Source organism: Hypanus sabinus, chromosome 11 (assembly GCF_030144855.1).
Source record: "Hypanus sabinus isolate sHypSab1 chromosome 11, sHypSab1.hap1, whole genome shotgun sequence".
Lineage (NCBI taxonomy): Eukaryota > Metazoa > Chordata > Chondrichthyes > Myliobatiformes > Dasyatidae > Hypanus > Hypanus sabinus.
In genome coordinates, this window is record NC_082716.1 from 45,179,674 (window position 1) to 45,201,313 (window position 21,640).

The window sequence follows — 21,640 nt, forward strand, 5'->3', positions numbered from 1 at the left end:
TTGAAAGAGGACTTTGGAAATCTACAAAACATTGTGCATCATGTGAAGTCAAAAGAAAAATTCCAAATCCTGTCAACAATTTACTAAAAAGTACAAACCAAAATTGAGGCTGTACAAGTGTTCATCCCCTTTGTAATTACAATGCTAACTTTTCTCAGGTGCAATATATTGTGTTACCTTACCAACTCAGCCAATTTGTTGATGTACAAAATTGGAGGATCACCTGCTTTCAATGATGCTTTCCCAAGAGAAGGAGTTTGTTGAATGCCTACAAGAAGGCTTTTTAGAGCAGCTTATGGTCGAGCCCAATATAGTAAAGGCAGTTCTATACTGGGTATTGTGTAATAAACAAAATTTGATTAAGGGTCTTAAGGTAAAGAAACTCTTAACAGGCAGTGATCATAATATGATAAAATCCACCCTGCAGTTTGAGAGGGAGAGGCTAAAATAGAATGAATCAGCATTATAGTTGAGTAAAGCAAACTACTGAGGCATGAAGGAAGAGTTGGTTGGAAGGGGGACACGAGTAGGGATGAAAATAGAGCAGCAATGGCTCAACTTTTGGAAGTAATTTAGAAAATTCAGGATTGGTTCATCCCAAAGGAGAAGAAGAGCCTTTCTCAAGGGTTTATAAGACAATCATAGCTGACAAGGGAAATCAAATACAGCATAAAAGCAAGAGAGGGCATACAACATAGCAATAATTAGTTGAAAGCTAGAGGATTGGGAAGCTTTTAAAAACAGAAGACAACTAAAAAATCAATGAGAGAAAAGATGCAACATGAAGGTAAGCAAGCCAATAATATAAAAGAGGATACCAAATTTTTTCAGATATAAAGAGTAACTGAAAGGCAAGAGTTGAACATTGATTTACTGGAAAATGACAATGGAGAGGTAATAATAGAGCACAAAAAAGTGGCCAAACCGATTAAGAATTGACTGGAAGATAGCAGTAGCATGCCTTAAATTTGAAAGACAAGGGGCAGAATTGAATGTATTCTATTACAAGGCTATTGCTCAGAAGAAGGTGCTTGGGAAACCAAGATGTCTGAAGGTAGATAAATTACCAGCACCAAATAGACTAAACTCCTGGTTTCTGAAAGAGGTAGCCAAAGAGGATATGGAGGCAGTAGAAATGATCCTTCAAAAATCAAGAGATTCTGGGGTAGTTCAAGAGGACTGGAAAATTTCAGATGTTCACTCCACTCTTTAAGAAGGGAATAACATTTGTAATTTGGAAGCTAAAGGAAGAAAAGTATAGGCCAGTTAGCCTGACTTCAGCGTTTGGCGAGATCTTAAGAGTCCATTATTAAGGATGAGGTTTCAGGAACTTGGAGGCGCACAATAAAATAGGCAGAAATTAGCATGGTTTCCTTAAGACAAAGTCTTGCCTGACAAATTTGTTGGAATTTGAGGAAGTAATAGGCAGGATAGACAAAGGAGAATGAGTGGATGTTGTTTACTTGGATTTTCAGAAGCCCTTTGACAAGGTGCCTCATGTGAGGCTGCTAAACAAGCAAAGAACCCATGGTATTACAGGAAAGATACTGATAGACAGAAGATTTGAAGCTTGCAGAACGAAGAGAGTGGGGATAAAGGGGATGTTTCCGGTTCGCTGCCAGTGACGAGTAGTGTTCCGTAGGGGTCAGCTATTGTGAATGATATTAGATGATGGAATTTATGGCTTTCCAAACAGGTTTTGTGGAGGGGCAGGTTGTGTTGAGAAAGTATGGAGTTTGTAGAAGGACTTGGACAGATTAAGAGAATGGGCAAGCAAGTGGAAGATGAAATACAATGTATGGAATTGTATGGTCATGCACTTAGAAGGATAAAGTCATAGATTCTTTTCTAAACAGGGAGAAAATCAGGATCAGAAGTTCAAAGGGAATTGGGAGTCCTAGTGCAGGATTCCTTAAATGTTAACTTCCAGGCTGAATCATTAGTAAGAAAAACAAATGCAATATTAGCATTCATTTCAAGAGGACTAGAATATAAAAGCAAGGAAGTACTGGTGAGGCTGTGTAAGGCATTGGTTAGAACTTATTGGAATATCATGACCAATTTTGGGTCGCTTAACATTGAAGGAACTCCCGAGGAGGTTCATGAGAATGATCCTGGAAATGGAATGTTACTCTTTCTGGAGCTTTTAATAGCTGTGGGCCTCTTCTTGTTGGAGTTTAGAAGAATGAGGGAAGATGTCTGTGAAACCTACTGAATATTGAAAGGTAGGGATGCAGAGAGAATGTTTCCAATGGAACAATGATGCAACTACCTAGAACCTGAGAGCACAGCCTCAGAGTAGAAGGACATACCTTTTGAACAGAAGTGAAGAGGGATTTCTTCAGCTAGTGGGTAGTGAATCTGTGGAAATGATTGCCACAAATGGCTATGGAGGCCCGATCACTGGATATATTTAAAATGGAGCTTGATAGGTTCTTGATTAGTAAGGGTGTGAGAGATTAAGGGGCAGAAGGCAGAAGAATAGAGTTGAGAGGGAAAAATGATCAAATGGTGGAGCAGACTCGAGTGACAAATGGCCTAATTCTGCTCCTGTATCTTATGGTTAAGTTTTAAATTGGAATTCTTGGGAAGAAAGAAACATCTGTTTACATTTGTTCCGTTGTGGACTTTATGCATTGAGATGTGAAATCTGCTCATACCAACAGATATTTATAGTGTAATTTTAATACCTTTTTAAACCTGTCAATGTGACTTTACATTGGATCATTTAGAAATTAATGACGCATTCAAAAATTTCTATTCTCGACTTTATTCCTCTGAATCTTTGAATGACAGTATCTCTGTTGATCAATTTTTAAATAATCTGAATATTCCTTCGCTTTCATCTGATTTTAAAGCCAAACTTAATGCGCCTATATCATCAGAAGAAATATCTTTTGCAATTTCTGCATTGCCCTCAGGGAAATCTCCTGGACCTGATGGGTTCCCCGTAGAATTTTATAAATCATTCTCCTCACTTCTTTCTCCTCAGTTATTCTCAGTATTATCTGACTCGTTTAATTGCGGCAAATTGCCACCCTCTTTTAATGAGGCATCTATTATTCTTTTATTAAAAAAGGGTAAAGACCCAACAGAGTGTTCCTCGTATAGGCCGATCTCTTTGCTTGATGTTGATGTCAAAATCTTGGCTAAAGTTTTGGCTTATAGATTAGAAACTGTTATTCCCTCTATTGTCTCTGATGACCAAACTGGTTTTATTAAAAACCGTCTCCTTTTTTTAACATTCGGCGTTTATTCAATATTCTATATTCACCTCCAACTGGGATTCCTGAATGTGTTATTTCCCTTGATGCGGAGAAAGCATTTGATCGTACAGAGTGGAACTTACCTTTTTGCAGTTTTAGAAAAATTTGACTTCGGTCAAAGTTTTATCTCTTGGATCAAATTGCTGTACTTGTGTCCTACTGCCTCTGTTTTAACTAATTTTCAGAAATCCCAGTTATTTAACCTCAAACATGGCACCCGTCAGGGATGCCCTTTAAGTCCCTTTCTCTTTGACTTGGCTATAGAACCTTTGGCGATAGCATTTCGAAATTGTCCTGAATTGACCGGGATTTGAAGAGGGGGTGTTGAGCATAAAGTTTCTCTTTATACTGATGACTTATTACTTTTTCTTTCAAATCCATCTACATCCTTACCTCCAATGTTTTCACAGTTTGACCAGTTTAGCCAGTTCTCTGGCTATAAACTTAATTTACATAAGAGCGAACTTTTCCCAATTAATAAAGAAGCACAAGAATTAACATTTCGTGATCTCCCTTTTAAAGTAGTCCACAATCAATTTACCTATCTTGGGATTACAGTCACAAGGAAGTTTAAAGATCTCTTTCGTGAAAATTTTGCCAATCTTGCATATAATATAAAACAGAGTCTGGTACAATGGTCACCTCTATCTATGTCTTTGGTAGATCATATTCATGTTGTTAAAATGTATGTTCTCCTAAACTTTTATACTTATTTCAATCAATCCCAATTTTTATTCCTAAATCTTTTTTTGATTCCTTATACTCTATTATTTTGTCATATCTGTGGGAGAATAATAAAGTCTATCTCCAAAAACCTAAAAAAGAGGGTGGCAAGGCTTTACCTAACTTTTGTTTATATTACTGGGCAGCCAATATACATTGTGCTACCTTTTGGTCTTTTTTCCATGGCCAACCCAAGTGCCCTAATTGGGTGGCAATGGAGCTGAGCTCCACTAAAGAACTATCTATCTCTGCACTTCTTAGCTATGTACTCCCTAGTAGTTTGTCCAGATTAATAGTTAATCCTCTTGTTAGACACACTTTGCGTATTTGGGCTCAGTTTAGGAAATTTTATGGTTTCCATGGTTTTTCCGTTTCCAGCCCTGTCGTACATAATCACCTTTTTCTACCCACTACGTATGACTCAGCATTCCATGATTGGTATAGGAAAGGCATTAGACGCTTTGAAGATCTTTTTATTGATAATCACTTCACTTCTTTCCAACAGCTCTCTGCTAAGTTCAATCTGCCCAATGCTCATTTTTTTAGATATCTCCAAATTAGACACTTTATTGTTGCTTTAATTCCTAACTTCCCTGAAATGCCTGAGAAAAATGTTATGGACTTTTTTCTTTCCATTAATCCACTGGGTAAAGGTTTAATATCAAGTATTCAAGATAAATTAGCAGCCTTACGATGTGCCCCTGTGGATAAAATTAAAATAGCATGGGAGCAGGATTTAAATACCTCCTTATCTGATGAGACTTGGGACTCGATTCTCAAATCAGTTAATACAACCTCTCTTTGTGCTCGCCATTGCCTCTTACAGTTTAAGATTGTTCATAGAGCCCATATGTCTAAATCTAAACTATCTCAATTTTACCCTAACATCAGTCCGCTTTGTGATAAATGCAAAATGGGCGAGGCCTCTCTCATTCATATGTACTGGTTATGTCCTAGCTTGGAGAAATTTTGGAAAGATGTCTTTATAACATTATCGTATATTCTGAATCACCACCTAGAACCAAACCCTTTAATTGCTCTGTTCGGTTTCTGGGGTGAGACAGATTTACGTCTGAGTTCGTCTAAGTGTCGAATACTATCATTTGCCTCTCTCCTGGCTAGACGTTTAATCCTTTTTAGATGGAGAGATGTTGCCCTGCCCATGCATGCTCAATGGCTTAATGATATTATGGCCTGCTTGGACCTTGAAAAAATTCATTATTCAATTCTTAATTCGGACAAAGTTCCATAAGGTCTGGGGACCTTTTATTGAGTACTTTCATAACCTTCCTCCTAACTAAGGTTTTATTTTTCGGTCCCTTGCTTTCAGCTCCTTTTTCTTTTGGTAGTAGGCATTGATATCTTCTCTTGCTAAGCGTATTCACAGTTTGGGGGTTTGATTGTTCTGATTTATATTCTCTATATTGTGTTGTGGGTGGTCTGGAGTTTCCTTTTTTTGTTTTGTGTTGTGGGGCTTGGGGAGGACACTAATTTTACTTGTCTTCAATTTGGGTGCTTTTTCAATTATCTTTTTCTGTATCAGTTTGTTATTGTATGCTTATTTTTGCACTGTATCAATGTCCTTCATTTTGATCTGGGGTTTTTTTTTATCTGTAGTTATGTAGAAAATGTATTAAAAAAACTAATTAAAAAAAAAACAAAAACCTGTCAATGTGTGGGACTCTTGATTTGGGCAAGAGTGAGAGAGCCAAACAAAAACTGGTTATTCCCAGCATCAGGTTTTTTTTTTAGGTAATTTTAAAGCCTGTGGCACAGGCAATTCTGCAGAATGTTTATTCCAAAGGTTTGTCTTTTGGAGTCTGTATTTGCTATCAGAGCAAACTGAAAAATTATATTAATTTGATAGTTTTTTTGAAAAATTGCATTTGTAAAGTGCCATTATATAAGAGGTTATTTAATTCTGTATTTTATAATCAAACAAAAGTAAGAAGCATTTCCAGTTTAAAATATAGTTTTCAAACCTGTAATTATGACTTTTAATGTTCTAATATGGATTATTTCTTCATCCAAAGTAATTAAAATTTCAATTACGGTATGGTAACATTTTAGTTTTGAATATAGTCTTTCTGAATGTTTTGTAATCACCAAGGTAAATGGATGGTTAAAGAGAATGGTGGGATGATTAAAATTAATTACTATTTGGTTTTGAAAAAAACAGTGTGATAAATTTTCATGGAACTGAACATGAAATGAAATATGGTTCATGAAGGCAGTCTTCTACATCTGATTTTGTTTTTTATGCTCAGGTGATCATTTGTGTTCAGTCTCTGTTATGAAATATACTGCAAAATATTCAAAACATTATAATGCCTTTAAAAATAAAGGGATTCAGCCATTGTGATTTAGTTAGTATGTGTCTTAAAAACCATTAGCTTTGCATAGAAGAATTTTTAAAGTTAAATAAAATAGATATGATGTTCTCCTTGTTTTGCTATTAACATGGGAAATTGATTTTTACATGTTGTTTGTATTTATTTTAATAAAACAAAGTGGAAGAGATCATTCCCAGCATTGAATATTTGTTCATTCAGGTGGAAATGATTCATTTCCAATGTTTTTAATTTAAGGATCATTTCTCTCCTATATAATTTTTGTGTTTTAATTATTTCATATGAATATTGAACTGAACAACTCCAAAGTACAAATCTTGCCTGACATGGAGAAGTGAGTTGAGCACTGGCTTATCCTCTGCCCTCAGCCTGAACACCTTAATCTTTTTAATCTGGTTTATCACTTAAATCGGATAAACATTGGTTCATTTTTCAATCTCTGGTTAGGCCCGACACTTCCATCTAGCCTTAAATCTGCTCCAGCAATGGCTGCCATAGCGATGGAAGTACCTGCATTCTCATGAGTTCTGTTTGCCAAATCATGCAGGAGACTGCAAAAACATCAGGCATTTTAGACAGTTCAAAAGCACACCTCCAAAAGGAAAATTACAGCCTGTGGATTGCAGTTATCATAGTCCAGAAGAAGTATATATAGTAGAATACTATATGAAGAAACGGCAAATGGAGTTTCATCCAGACAAGTGTGAAATTTTGCACTTCGGGAGGTCAAGTGGAAGAGCAACATGCAAAGTAAATGATAGGGCCTTTAAGAATATTGATGTACAGAAATTTATTGTGTTCAAATTCATGACTCCTTGAAAGTAGCAACACAAGTCGGTAGGTTTCCTAAGAAAGTGTAATGACTGCTTGTCTCCAATGGTCAGGGTGTTGAGTATAAAGCTTAGGAAGGCATGTTGCAACTTGAAGTATTGTGTGCAGTTCTAGTTGCTGCATTAAAAGAAGAATGCAGAGGCTTTGAAGAGGGTACAGAAGAGATCCACTAAAAGGTTTCCTTGGATTAGAGAGTATTAGTTCTAAGAAGAGGTTAAAGCTAATATAGTACTGGAGCGTCAGAGGCTGAGAGGTGACCTGATAGAAGTACAGTATATAAAATAATGTGAAGAAATAGTAGGGTGGATGGTTAGAGTCTCCTTTTCCAGGGTGGAAATATCAAATGCTAAAAGGCATAGATTTAAGGGAGAAAGTTTAAGGGAGATTTGCAATTTCTTTCTGCACAGAGAGTGCTGTTTGCCTGGAGCATGCTGCCAAGAGAGATGGTGGAAGCAGACATAACTGCAACATTTAAGAGACAGGTACATGAACAGGCAGTGAATACAGCAATATAGATAATGGCAGACGGGATTAGTTTAAATTGACATCATGGTGGACACAGACATTGTGGGTCAAAGGGCCTGTTCCTGTGCTATCCTGGTTCCAGGTTTTAGATGAATATTTTTTTAAGTTTCAGTCAGTAATTTTTAAAAAATCAGTGTTGTCTCATAGTTGTAGAACACACAGAAACAGTCCCTTCGACATATCTTGTCCATGCCGAACCATTAATCAGCCTAATCTCATGGACCTGAACCTGGACCATAGCCCTCCATACCCCTCCCATCCACATACCTATCAAAGTTACTCTTAAATGTTGAAATTGACCTCACAATCACCTCTTGTGCTGGCAGCTTGATCCTCTGAATGAAAAAGTTCCCCTTCACATTCCCTTTAAGCATTTCATCAATCACTCTTAATCCATAACCTTTCGCTGTAGTCTCACGCACGTCCATGGAAAAAGCCTGCTTGCATTTACCCTATCTATACCCCTCATAATTTTATAAACTTCTATCAAATCAACCCTCAATCATCTATGTTCGAGGGAATTAATTCCTAACCTATTCAACCTTTCCTTTTAACTAAGGTCTTCAAGTCCCAGCAACATCCTTGTAAATTTTCTCTGTACTCTATTAATCTTATTTACATCTTTCCTGTTGGTAGGTGACTCAACCTGGACACAGTACTACAAATTGGCCCTCATCAACATCTTGTACAATTTCAACATAACATCCCAACTACTGTACTCAGTATATTGATTTATGAAGGCTATTGTGCCAGAAGTTTTCTTTATGGTCCTATCTACAAACGTTTGTAATTATGACAAGGAATTATGGATATGTATTCCCAGATCCCTCTGTTCTGCCACATTCCTAAGTGCCCTACTGCTCACTATGTAAGAGCTACCATGGCTGGGCTTCCCAAAGTGCAACAACTCACACTTGTCTACATTAAATTCCATCTCCCATTGTTCAGCCATTTTTCCAGCTGGTCCAGATCCTGTTGCAAGCTTTGATAATCTTCCTCACTGTCCAGTGCACCCCCAACCTTGGTGTCATCTGCAAATTTGCTGATCCAGTTTACCACATTATCATCCAGACCATCGATATAGATGACAAACAACAAAGGACCAATCCATGTGGCACACCACTAGTCACGGGCCTCCAGTCAGAGAGACAACCATCTACAACCTTTCTCTGCCTTCTTCTGCAAAGCGAATATCTAATCCAAATTACTACTTTATCTTGAACACCAAGTGACTGAATCTTCTTGACCAGCCTCCCATGCAGGACCTTGTCAAAGACCTTGCTAAAGTCCATGCAGATAACATCCACTATCTTGCCTTCAGTAACTTTCCTGGTTAGGTTTTCAAAAAAACTCTGAGATCGGTTAGACACGACTTACCATGCACAAAGCCTTGTTGACTATCCCTAATCGGTCCCTGTCTATCCAAATACTTATGTATCTGATCCTTTAGAATACCTTTCAATAACTTTCCCACTATTGATGTCAGGTTAACCAGTTTATAATTTCCTGGCTTATTCTTAGAGCCTTTTTTAAACAACAAAACAACATTGATTATTCTCTAATCTTCTGGCACCTCACCCATGGCAAAGGATGCTTTAACTATCTCTGCAATAGCCTCATACAGGGTTCAAGAAATGAACCAAATCCTCATATCCCCACACTAACAACAGCCCCTCACTTAAACCAAATTTTTTTTTGGATCTTGCCAAGTGATCAATTATGCACAATCCAGTGTTTTCTCAGGGACTGTAGAGTGCAAGATTTGTCAACTGCTCCCACTCACTTCTTTTAAACTCTCCACTTCCACACAATCTGATGTCTCCTTGGGATTGTGGCAAGCAAAGTGTTCCGACCGTCCCCCCTCACTTCCTTTAAACTTTCTCTTCCTTTACACAATCTGGTGTCTCCTTAGGATTGTGATGTGCAAAATGTGCTGTCTACCCCGCTCACTTCTTTTAAACTCACCCTATTGTATTTTACTAGTCCACAGTACAACAGTAAAGAAACCAATTGTGACATATGTAAAGTGATGGTAGCAAAGGAATTCTAATTGTAGTGTAGAATCTTACAAATTTCATGCCAACTTTGTATGATAAAAAGAATTTTGTAGATATGACTCTTTTCAAAGCTGATTTGGATAAAGTAATATTTAGACTAATTGTAATTCATTGCAAAATGAATTTTCATCCTTTTCATTAGATCCGAGGTCACCTTTGAATGCATTATTTGGCCTAACTGCTTTTACCTCTTCCTACAGGATTCTGAGCATGTGCACAAGGCATTTTGGAAGTGTTGTGGCGCAGACAATTCGAACATATAAAACAGATCAATTTCCACTTCTACTTATTATAATGGGAAAAAGATCATCAAATGAAGTTTTGAATGTGATTCAAGGTAATTTAAAGAACAAGATTGATATTTTTGGATACAACTTGCATAAAAGCCATCAGTTTTTCAACATGTTCATTCTTATATGGATCCATGACAACATTTGAATAGGGTGCCTTTTTTGTTAAGTATCTATGTCATTAAATTGCATGTCAAAATGCTTCATGCTAAGTTTATCTTTTCAAGATTTTCACCATAGTGTCTAATCCCTCCAAATTGTTCCTCCTTTAATTGTAAGAAGCAAGTAAGTGCAAGTATATGATTTAAAAATAGCTATGTTGGTACTCAGAAGGAATCTATTCAGTCTAATCTTGAATTCATACCCTTTTTAACAGTGCCACTTGTTAATGCTTTTCTAATGAAAGCTGGAATTGCTTCCCTCTATTAAACATTCAGTAATCTTAATAACTTAAAGCTCAATTGTGTTCCTTTGTTGCTAGGTAACACAACAGTAGATGATTTAATGATGCGGCTGATGAATGCCACGGAGATCTTTGCAGCTCAACAACAAGAGGATATAAGGGATGAGGTAAAACAGACTGAGAAAGTCATATTTTAAACAACAGTTTGTATTTTAAGGACCTTTAATATAGCAAAACATCACAAGTTGCTTCAAAGGAGCATTGACAACAAACTTTCTCCGCCCTGGAATAATAGTGCAAGTGACCAAAGATTTGGTCAAGTTCGTTCAGTTTGCTGTCATTCAATTGTACACATGTATACCCCAAATGAAACAAAGTTGCTCTGGACCAAGGTGCACAACAGAGTATATACAGTATAACTCGCACATAACACATAAAGTAAAATTACTATAAATAAATTAACGTACTCAGGTACATATACAATACTAATTCAGAAGTAAACAGTATTGCGCTACTGGCACTTCATATGTGATGAGACCACATGATGAGATTCATACGAGATAGTAGAGAATTCAGTAGTCTTACGAACTAGGCGAAGAAGCTATTTCCCATTTTACTAGTTCTTGATCCAATACTATGGTACCTCCTGCATGAAGGTGGGGGGCAGGGGGGGGGTCAGAGGGATCATTGACAACGCTAAAGGCTCTGCTTATGCAACGCTCCTGATAAATATCTCTAATGGGTAGAAGAGAGACCCTGATGACCCTTTCAGCAGTCGTCATAATCCTTTGTAGGGACTTGAGGTCAGATGCCTTGCATTTCCCATACCAGATGGTGATGCAGCTAGTCAGGGCACTCTTGATGGTGCTCCTGTAAAAGTTGGTTAAAATGGGAGGGGAGTCTCACTCCCTTCCAGTCTCCTCAGGAAGTGGAGATGCTGTTGTGCTTTCTTGACTAAAGAGAGACCAGGTGAGATCATCCATTATGTTCATCCCCAGAAACTTGGTATTCCTAACTCTCTCCACAGAGGAACCATGTAAGCACAGTGAAGAGTGATCAGACTACACCTTCTTAAAGTTCACAATCATCTCTTTCGTCTTATCCACATTGAGCCTTAAGTTGTGCTCAAGCCATTCTACCAGCCGCTCTATCTCCTCGCTGTATGCTGTCTCATTGTCCTTGTTGATGAAGACAGCCACTGGTGTGTCATCAGCAAACTTGATACTTTGGTTTGAACTGGATCTAGTGGTGTAGTCATGCATCAGCAACAAACTGAGCACGCATCCTTGGGTAGCATCAGGGCACAGCATGAGATGTTTCTACCAGCATGGACTGACTGTGGTCTTTCCATCAAGAAGTCCAGGATGCAGTTACAGAGAGAGGTGCTGAGAAGCAATGAGGGCAGTTTACCCACCAGCTTCTGAGACATGATCATATTCAATACTGAGTTGAAGTCAATAAACAGCTTTCTGGCATATGAGGCTCTGTTTTCCAGGTGGGAAAGGATGAAGTGCAGTATAAAGGCTATGGCATCGTCTGGACTGATTTGAATAATAAGTGAATTGGAAAGGATCCAATGTAGCAGGAAGATGGGATTTAATGCAATCCATAACCAGCCACTCAAAGCACTTCATTATTGTTGATGTCATTGGCACTGGATGATAGTTGTAAGGTAGATTACTGACACCTTCTTGGAAACTGGGATGATGGGTGGCAGCCTTGAAGCCTGAGGCAGCATTCGATCTCACAGCTGTGCTCAGACATCTACCTTCTGATTTGCCCTCACATTGATATGTTTAATAACAGTGACATCCTCAATGCTCTTCTCTATGTAGCCTGTTTGGCACAGCTTTGTGGGCCGAAGGACCTGTATTGTGCTGTAGGTTTTCTGTGTTTCTGTCACAGATCTTGCATACTCATCAATGTTAATATGATGGCTGTAGGTAGCTGCCACCCTGAACATGCTCCAGTCTGTGTTTTCAAAATCGTCCTGTATGGCTGAGGTTGCTCCTGGCCAGGTCTTTATCTCCCTTTGAACTGGTTTGACGTGAATAATCAGTGGTTGGTATGCAGGAATTAGCATAACAGATAAGTGGTCAAAGAGTTAAATTTTAAGCAGTTTCTTGATGAAGGAAATTTAGAAAATTTTCAAGAGGGAATTCTAGAATTTAAAGTCCTGACGGTGGAAGGCATGGCCTACATTGGTGGAACAGTTAAAATTAGCAAAGATCAGGAGGCCAGACTTGGAGATACACGGCTAGTTATTTTGGAGAGTTGCAAGACTGGAGGTGAGCAGAATGATAGACGGGGCAATAAGACCAAGGAGAGATTAAAAATTGGAGGATTATTTGCAGCAAGAAACAATAGGAGTAATGAATGAACAGAGATTGGCTGAAAGTGAGGGCAGTATGGTTTTGGAAATTATGTTTAAAGAAGCTAGAATGGTAGAACACAGCTAGGACTGAAGAGATATAAAGAAATTGTGAGACTTTTCTTTTTAAAAAAGCCTGGATGAGGATCTTGATAGCAGATAAGCTAAGGCAGGGTAGAGTGGAGTGATTTCACAGAGAAGGGGAAAAGGGCAATCTTCATTAAGGCTTTGCAATATGGCCTGAAGCTCAGAGTTCCAAGAAATCTCAATAGTTCATTAGTTCCATTTAATATCAGAGAATGTATACAGTATACAACCTGAAATTCTTGCTCTTTGCAGATGTGCACAAAACAGGAGAAAACCCCAAAGAATGAAAGACAGAAAAACATTAGAACCCCAAAGCCCCCTCCCCCTCACACGCACATCTGTCTTGTGTTTAGACAAGGATGGAGTCGATGGCCAGAAAACCAAAGAAAATAACTGTCATATTCTAATAATAGAAATTTCCTTTCATCCAGTGCTGCATGTTGGTCAAGTAGTCTGACAATTTGGAGGTGGTGGAGGGTTTAAAATCTGGAGATGAGATTGACTTGAGTATTATTTTTGTAATTGGAACATAACAAGGGATTAATGATAGATCTTTGGGAGTCCCTTTGGTGAGAAAGAGAAGCCGATGCAGCTGCTAAAAAGGAGTATTTCCTAGTTACCTATTGTGTCTTCATGGATATGATGCTCACTATAACAAGTTAAGACATTTAATGTTTGTTTCCACATGAGTATCCCTCAGTTCTGAGATTTATTGTTTGGCACTTCTTAAAAAAACTTCATTTATTTTCCTTCACTAAAACTAGCCACAGAATACTAATTATGTCTCCTACTTTAAATAAGCAATTATTCAAAAGTGTAAATTAGTAAATGCAGGATTATGAAAAATCCAGCCCTGTTCTCGCTCTATGCCAAAGCGTACACCTTGGACCAAAAGTTACTGAATAATATTTGGAGCAAAATATGTTTATTTATCCTTCCTCTAAGATGCTGAGGCCAGTTATTTTAAGGCTAGCTATTTTAACATCAACAGAGGGAAGATTGCAGGGAAATCTATTTGTATTCTGAATGCATTTTTGGTCTTGATCTATAGAGTCACTTAAACATATTTAAATTGATATAAAATATTTCAGCTATTGAAAATGTAAAAAAAAAACTGTAGGTGTAAAAAAAAATCATAAAAAAGCTGAAATCTGATGCAAAACAATAAAGTACAGGCAGTCCCCGGGTTATGAACGAGTTCCATTCCTGAGTCCGTCTTTAAGTCGGATTTGTACGTAAGTCGGAACAAGAACATCCGGTATTATTTAGTGTCAGTTAGTCAAACATTTGTCTTAGTATATCATATATATTTTTACTTTTCTATGCATATAAAACTCTTAGAAAACATATGTATTCCAATAATTAAACCACTGCGTTGCTTAGTAATAGTTGTAGTTTTCATCAAGGCAGGGCCTTTCACATGCTCCATTATACTTACTTTCTCCGTTATCCTTTAAAATTGTTCCGATAGTTAACCAACTGTAGCTTTAGACTGTAACCGACTGACGCTTTTCCAATGACCGATGGCGTTTCACCTCTTTCCAAACGCTTTATTTCCACTTTATTTTCAATTGTGATTGCTTCCCATCAATGGAACAGAAACACTGTGGGCGGCGGGTCCCGAGCTCCGTCAGCTCCCAAGGTCCACAGGGTAAATTAAGGACCACCGCACTGAGACAGGCTAAATGGGACGAGTGGGGGCTGTGCTGCGTTTGGGTATTTGATCCTCCACAATATTCCACATGGGAATTTAAACAGTGGCAGTGGTTTTTTTACGAGGTTGAGTTGCGAGCTCAACATCAACCCAGCATTGGAGCGGTCTGTCACTGGATCGAACTCGGAAACCTCCGTTCTCAAGCCCGGCACTTATCTCACTGCGCCACCAGCCGATCGAAACGGGGCGGGGTCAGGGTGAATCTTACTAAGAAAATTTTCAGCCAAGCACAAAGTTAAACAGTCAACACAGTGTCAACAGCACTGACTTAAAATGACGGACGGCGTCACGATCCGACTTAAAATGGCGGACGGTGTTCTCCTTCCTCAGTCCGTAATTACGAGTTGTCCATAAGTTGGACATTCGTAACTCGGGGACTACCTGTACTACAAATTTTCTTCAGGTCAGGCATCGTCTATGGAAAGATAAAACCAAGTTAGTCTTTCATATCAAATACTCTTCATTGGAATTGGGAATGAAGAAGATGTTAATGTTAACATGCAGGGAAAAATGAGGAAGTATGGATTAAGCAAAGGCAATATCTCCGGTAAATTGAAGCCAAGTTTGCTGTGATGATGAATTATTTAGGAATCTGTTGGTTGATTAATGAAGGAAGTTTCAGAGAGAAAACAAACAAAAGTGCCTATGAAAACTGAATGTAGATCAATGTTGTAGGAATGCACCATTAAATCAGGCAGTGTCAGTGGAGAGAGAAAATAGAAGGCAACCAACGACGGATCTAGCCTTATAGAACCAATGAAAGCGAGTTACCCAAACTCACTGCATTCAATAGCGGCCCTAGAAAGCTGCAACATGCCCAGATGGAAAATAAGATGCTAGTCCTTAGTTTATTAAGTTCTCAGATGACTTTAAAGACAGTTCAGGTATACGTACTCTTATGCTTTTCCAAAGAAAAGATAGATTACAATTTAATTAAAGAATCAAAACTTAATTAAAACATTGTGAAATCAAAATAAGTAAATAGAAGTTACATTTTGTTGTACATTCCTATTCAAATAAATGTTGTTGCAAGATGTATTTTTCCCATGTATCTATGCTTTGATGCTTGAATTCAGCATTGGCATAGGCTTGGTTGCACTTGTTACTGATATCTGGAACAGTCAGCAAGACGTAAGCACGATAAGTCCCATTGCTTCACCTGAAGCTTAGAAATAATCCTTATAATTTCAGTAAATAATGTTAAAATTGTGCATTTAATAACTTGCCAAAAACTTCTGCAGTGTGTTTTAACTACGATCTGTGGCTAGAATCAGATGAAGCTGACAAATGCTGATTGAAGCAAAGTCTGCACCTTGTTTTAATAAAGGAAAATACTGTTAAAGTGTCTCCTGAATATTCTTCGAGAAATTCTAATTGAAAAGGATCCTGGCCTGAACCCTTTGCCCTCCCTGTCTTCCATCTGCCCTTTAGAACATATTTGTTCATCCTTGTTCCTGTCATGCTGCATCCTGTCAGTTTGCAGCAGCTCAACAAACTGCTTCCAGTACCCCTATTTCTTCTATATTAAGGGCTCTTTAGTATCCCACTGAATGAGGCATTCTTCTTGCTATTCAATTCTCCCAGCATAATGCCATCTCAATTTCAAATAAATTAGCAAATCATTGAAGGTACCTTAATTTAACATAGGTAGCATTTAGATATCTGGGTAAAATTGTTCTTTACATTGCTAAATACTGGTTTTTCTGTTACGTGGGTGATACTGCTCAATTTGGCATTTTTAAAGTTCAGTCAAGTCAAGTCACTTTTATTGTCATTTCAACCATAACTGCTGGTACAGTACACAGTAAAAATGAGATGTTTTTCAGGACCATGGTACATAACACAGTACAAAAACTAGACTGAACTATGTAAAAAGAACAACACAGAGAAAAAAAAAACAACTACACTAGACTACAATCCCACCCAGGACTGCATAAAGTGCACAAAAACAGTGCAGGCATTACAATAAATAATAAACAGGACAATAAGGCAGTACTGTCCAGGCTCTGGGTATTGAGGAGTCTGATGCTTGGAAGAGACTGTTACATAGACTTGTCGTGAGAGCCCGAATGCTTTGGTGCCTTTTCCCAGACGGCAGGAGGGAGAAGAGTTTGTATGAGGGGTGCGTGGGGTCCTTCATAATGCTGTTTGCTTTGCAGATGCAGCGTGTAGTATAAATGTCCATGATGGCGGGAAGAGAGGCGTCGATGATCTTCTCAGCTGACCTCACTATCCGCTGCAGAGTCTTGCGATCCGAGATGGTGCAATTTCCGAACCAGGCAGTGATGCAGCTGCTCAGGATGCTCTCAATACAACCCCTGTAGAACGTGATGTGGATGGGGGGGTGGGAGATGGACTTTCCTCAGCCTTCGCAGAAAGTAGAGACGCTGCTGGGCTTTCTTTGCTATGGAGCTGGTGTTGAGGGACCAGGTGTGATTCTCCACCAGGTGAACACCAAGAAATTTGGTGCTTTTAACGATCTCTACCAAGGAGCCGTCGATGTTCAGCGGGGAGTGGTCGCTCAGTGCTCCTGAAGTCAACGACCATCTCTTTTGTTTTGTTCACATTCAGAGACAGGTTGTTGGCTTTGCTACAGTCCATTAGCTGCTGCACCTCCTCTCTGTAAGCTGACTCGTCGTTCTTGCTGATGAGACCCACCACGGTCGTGTCATCGGCGAACCTGATGATATGGTTTGAGCTGTGTGTTGCAGCACAGTTGTGGGTCAGCAGAGTGAACAGCAGTGGACTGATCACACAGCCCTGGGAGACCCCGTGCTCATTGTGATGGTGTTGGAGATGCTGCTCCCGATTCGGACTGACTGAGGTCTCCGAGTCAGGAAGTCTAATATCCAGTTGCAGAGGGAGGTGTTCAAGCCCAATAGGCTCAGCTTTTCAATCAGCTTCTGAGGGATGATTGTGTTAAATGATTAACTGAAGTCTATGAACAGCATCCGAACATACGTGTCATTTTGTCCAGGTGGGTTAGGGCCAGGTGGAGGGTGATGGCAATGGTGTCATCTGTAGAACGGTTGGGACGGTACCCGAACCGCGGTGGATCCAGTGAGGAGGGCAGCAGTGTCTTGATGTGTCTCATGACGAGCCTCTGGAAACACTTCATGATGATGGATGTAAGTGCAACAGGACGATAGTCATTTAGGCAGGACACTGAAGACTTCTTGGGTACAGGGACGACGGTGGCGGCCTTGAAGCACGTTGGAACGGTGGCGCTGCTCAGGGAGATGTTGAAGATGTCAATGAGAACATCAGCTAGCCGATCTGCACATCCTCTGAGCACTCTACCAGGAATATTGTCTGGTCCAGCAGCCTTCCGTGGGTTGACCCTGCACAGGGTTCTTCTCACATCGGCCACAGTGAGACGCAACACCTGGTCATTTGTAGGAGGGGTGGACTTCCTTGCTGCCTTGTCATTTTTTGCCTCAAAACGGGCGTAGAAGTTATTCAGCGCATCTGGGAGGAAGGCATCACCTGCACAGTCAGGTGATGGTGTCCTGGATGTCCTTCTACATGTGCTGCGTGTCGCCGCTGTCGAAGTCAGCATTGCAATAAGGATCAATATCATCAACTACTTATTCTACATATGTTGCATTGGTCATAGAGTTCAAAATAAACTCAGAAACTGAAGCACTTGGATGCAAATTTAATCCAAAGAGAACCTATTAGAAAGGAATACTAGAAAGGAGAGAACTTGAGATGTTAAGTCTTCCTGTGTGCAAGAAAAGATAAAATGAAATCATACTGGTCAGAGCTAAAATTAAAGTATCACTTCAATCATTCCAGCAGCTGGCAATTGCTGGAGTGACTGCAAATACTTTTACTTACTGGTTGGAAGGTGGTTGGATTGGTAGAGTAACTTGTTGATTATTGATCTGGCCATCTTTCAGTCACGTGTTTGCTTGCAAAACTAGTCCTCATTATGCTGTTGAGAAAGGAATCTTCCAGTCTTTGTGTCAGTGAGCAATGCACACAAATAATGAAGGCTCTCAGCCCAAGACATTGATTTTTTTTCCTTTCCATGAATGCTGCCTAAACTGCCGAGTTCCTCCAGCATTTTTGGTATGTTGCTCTGGATTGCCATCATCTGAACAATCTCTTATGTCTGTGAGATGCTGTGATTTCAGCAAACCAGTTCTGCAGAGATTTTCTGGTGCAACTGCTGAGTGGTGGGAAGACTTCAGCTGAGTGAGACTCATTTCTGAGATCTCTAACAGTCTCTGTGCACCAATAATAAATAAATATAGAACTTGTGCCTGATACTTAGAAATTCATTCTGATCCCAACTCTCTGTAAGATTATTGAAATGGAGACTGAAGAGATGTGACTGCTATTTGAGTGGAAACTGGAAATAGGCCAACCCTGCTTGGGGTGCATAGGAAGTTAATCCCCCTGTTTACCCCTAAAATAATAAAGGATAAAGCTAAGAGACATCATCAAAGGTTTTCATATTGGTTAGATGTGAAACAAAAGAAGTGAAATTATTAGCAAGTGTGAGGGTTGGTCGTATGGCCTGTTCCATGCATCCATGATTGGTGAGTTAAACATAAATTTTACAGTTTTTACAAGAACTCATTTAGAACTAAAAAAAAAATGAGGTCCATTTTAGTGCAAAGTGATCAAAGTAGTCACAGCAACACACACATAGAGTGCTGGAGGAATTCAGCAGGCCAGACAGCATCTAAGGAAAAAAGTACAGTTGACGTTTCAAACCGAGACCCTTCGGAATGACACAGTGCTTCTAAATTGTAATGATTACGGTTGTGCCGATTTGTTCAAGAGCCAAGTTATTGAAGGGAAGTAGCTGTCTTGAACTTGATGGTGTAGGTTTTCAGGCTTCTGTACTTCCTGCCCAATGGTAGCTGCAAGATAGTGGGGAGCTTTGCGATGGATCTGCCTTCTCAAGGCAGATCTTCCTGTAGATGCTACTGATGGTAAGGAGGGTTATGCCTGTGATGCACTGGGCTGTGTTAACTAATCTCTATGGCTGCTTATGTTCCTGCATTTGCTTCCTGAGCAGTGAACGTGAAGAGACTACAAGATAAGTGACCAGGAGAGATTAAATCAGGAAATATTTTTTTCCCATTTGGCATAATTAGATGGCCATTTTCATTATGGGTGACATGAAAGTGAAGCAATAATATTCAGTGGGCATCACGGTAGCGTACTGGTTAGCACAATGCTTTCCTAGCTCAGGGCATCGGAGTCTGAAGTCATCTAAGGAGTCTGTACGTCCTCCCTGTAGATTGTGTGGGTTTTCTCCGGGTGCTCTAGTTTCCTGCCATAATCCGAAGATGTACCAGTTATTAGGTTAATTGATCACTGTAAATTGTCCCACAATTAGGCTAGGGTTAAATTAGAGTTGCAGTGCGGCACGGCTCGAAGGACCAAAAAGGTATATTCTGTGCTGTATCTCAATAAATACATAAATGTGAGAAGAGGGCACCAAGAAATACTACTTATTCATCAAAGGATAATGAGTAATTTGAATATCTCATGGCATGATTACAAAAAACAAAGGAACTGAATTATCCCAGTGTCTTGGCCAATATTATCCCTCCATTATATAGGAACTTGGATTTCCAGCACTGCAAGTGCAGTTACTTTTCCAATGGCAATAAAATGCTTTGGAATATTCTGAAAAGATTATTAAAGCAATGTATAATATGTATTGCCAAATGTATGGTGCAGAGAATATTAGCACAGTTCATAGAGCTGTTGCTTCATAGCTCCAGTGATCCAGGTTCAATCCTGACCTCAGCTGCTGTTAGCATAGAGTTTGCCCATTTCCAGTGACCATGTTGGTTTCCTCCAGGTGCTTTAGATTCAAAGTCGAAAGTTCAAAGTAAATTTCTTATCAAAGTACATATATGTTGCCATATACAACCCTGAATTCATATTTTGTGGGCATGCTCAATAAATTGAATAACTATTGTTACGAAGCCCCGTAACTGGGTCACTTAACAGCAAAGATAGAGAGGTCCGTTGAAGTCTGATGGTACTATTTTTAAAAGTATTTATTGATAAAGGGGCACAAAAATAAGATTAATGCAAATATACATATAATGTACGTCGTCAATACTAAATCTAAAGCGCGGGTATAATAATAACCAATAAGAAATAGCTTTATCGTTGTCTAGGGGATAATGTATTGTCCGATGGAAATATAATAGTCACTGTTAGTTCGTTCAAGCTGCAGCGTTTTGGGTTTAAGCGAGAGGCGGTTTAAAACTTGCCCAGGTCTTTTATGATGCCAATCCGTTGAGTCAAGGGAGTGGGTTTCCCCGTTGTCAGCTAAAAGCCGTTTTCCGTGGTTCCAGCCACCAGTTCCAGCAACGGAACTGAACACAAGTGGCCTCCTTCAAATGACTTCCTGCTATTACGTGGTCGCTTAACATTTCTTCTGGTGCATCTGAGGGGTTGTTCCTACAGACCCTCTTTTATCCTGACTCGCAGGGTCACAGATGTCAGTCAGGTTGGGGGTGATGCAATCCCTCCCTCAACCAGCCCACTTTGCCTGAGGGCATTCACGTAGCATAGTCTCTAATCCACAAATTCGCCTTCCGGACACAATGGCCATGTCCCGTAGTTTTACATCGCCGGGGAAACGAGACATTCCGCACGTCTCTCTCTCATTTCCTGGGTCTCCTGAACTGACTCAATAGTGATCTTGCGATTCTCACAAAGGAGGGGGCTACCCCGCACCCTTCGGCCCCTCAGAGCTGTGGTACATTCATAACACTATAACTGATTCAGTCAAAGACTGGACAACCAGTGTGCAAAAGACAACTAACTGTACAAATACAAAAATAAAGAACAACAAATAATAATAATAAATAAATAAGCAATAAATACCAAGAACATGAGATGAAGTGTCCTTGGAAGTGAGTCCATAGGTTGTGGAAACAGTTCAGTGATGGGGCAAGTGAAGTTGAGTGAAGTTATCCTCTCTGGCTCAAGAGCCTGATGGTTGAGGTGTAATAACTGTTCCTGAACCTGGTGATGTGAGT

The 21,640-nt window shown here is 39.4% G+C and overlaps 1 protein-coding gene across 1 annotated transcript in view; it reads left to right on the forward strand.

Moving 5' to 3' along the window:
- The window catches only part of faf1 (Fas (TNFRSF6) associated factor 1), a 339,764-nt gene that overhangs the window by 258,607 nt on the left and 59,517 nt on the right, over positions 1-21,640 (forward strand). The window contains exons 14-15 of the mRNA XM_059984260.1: positions 9,954-10,090; positions 10,525-10,613. Coding sequence (XP_059840243.1) covers positions 9,954-10,090; positions 10,525-10,613 — 226 coding nt within the window. The remainder of the gene's footprint in view (positions 1-9,953; positions 10,091-10,524; positions 10,614-21,640) is intronic.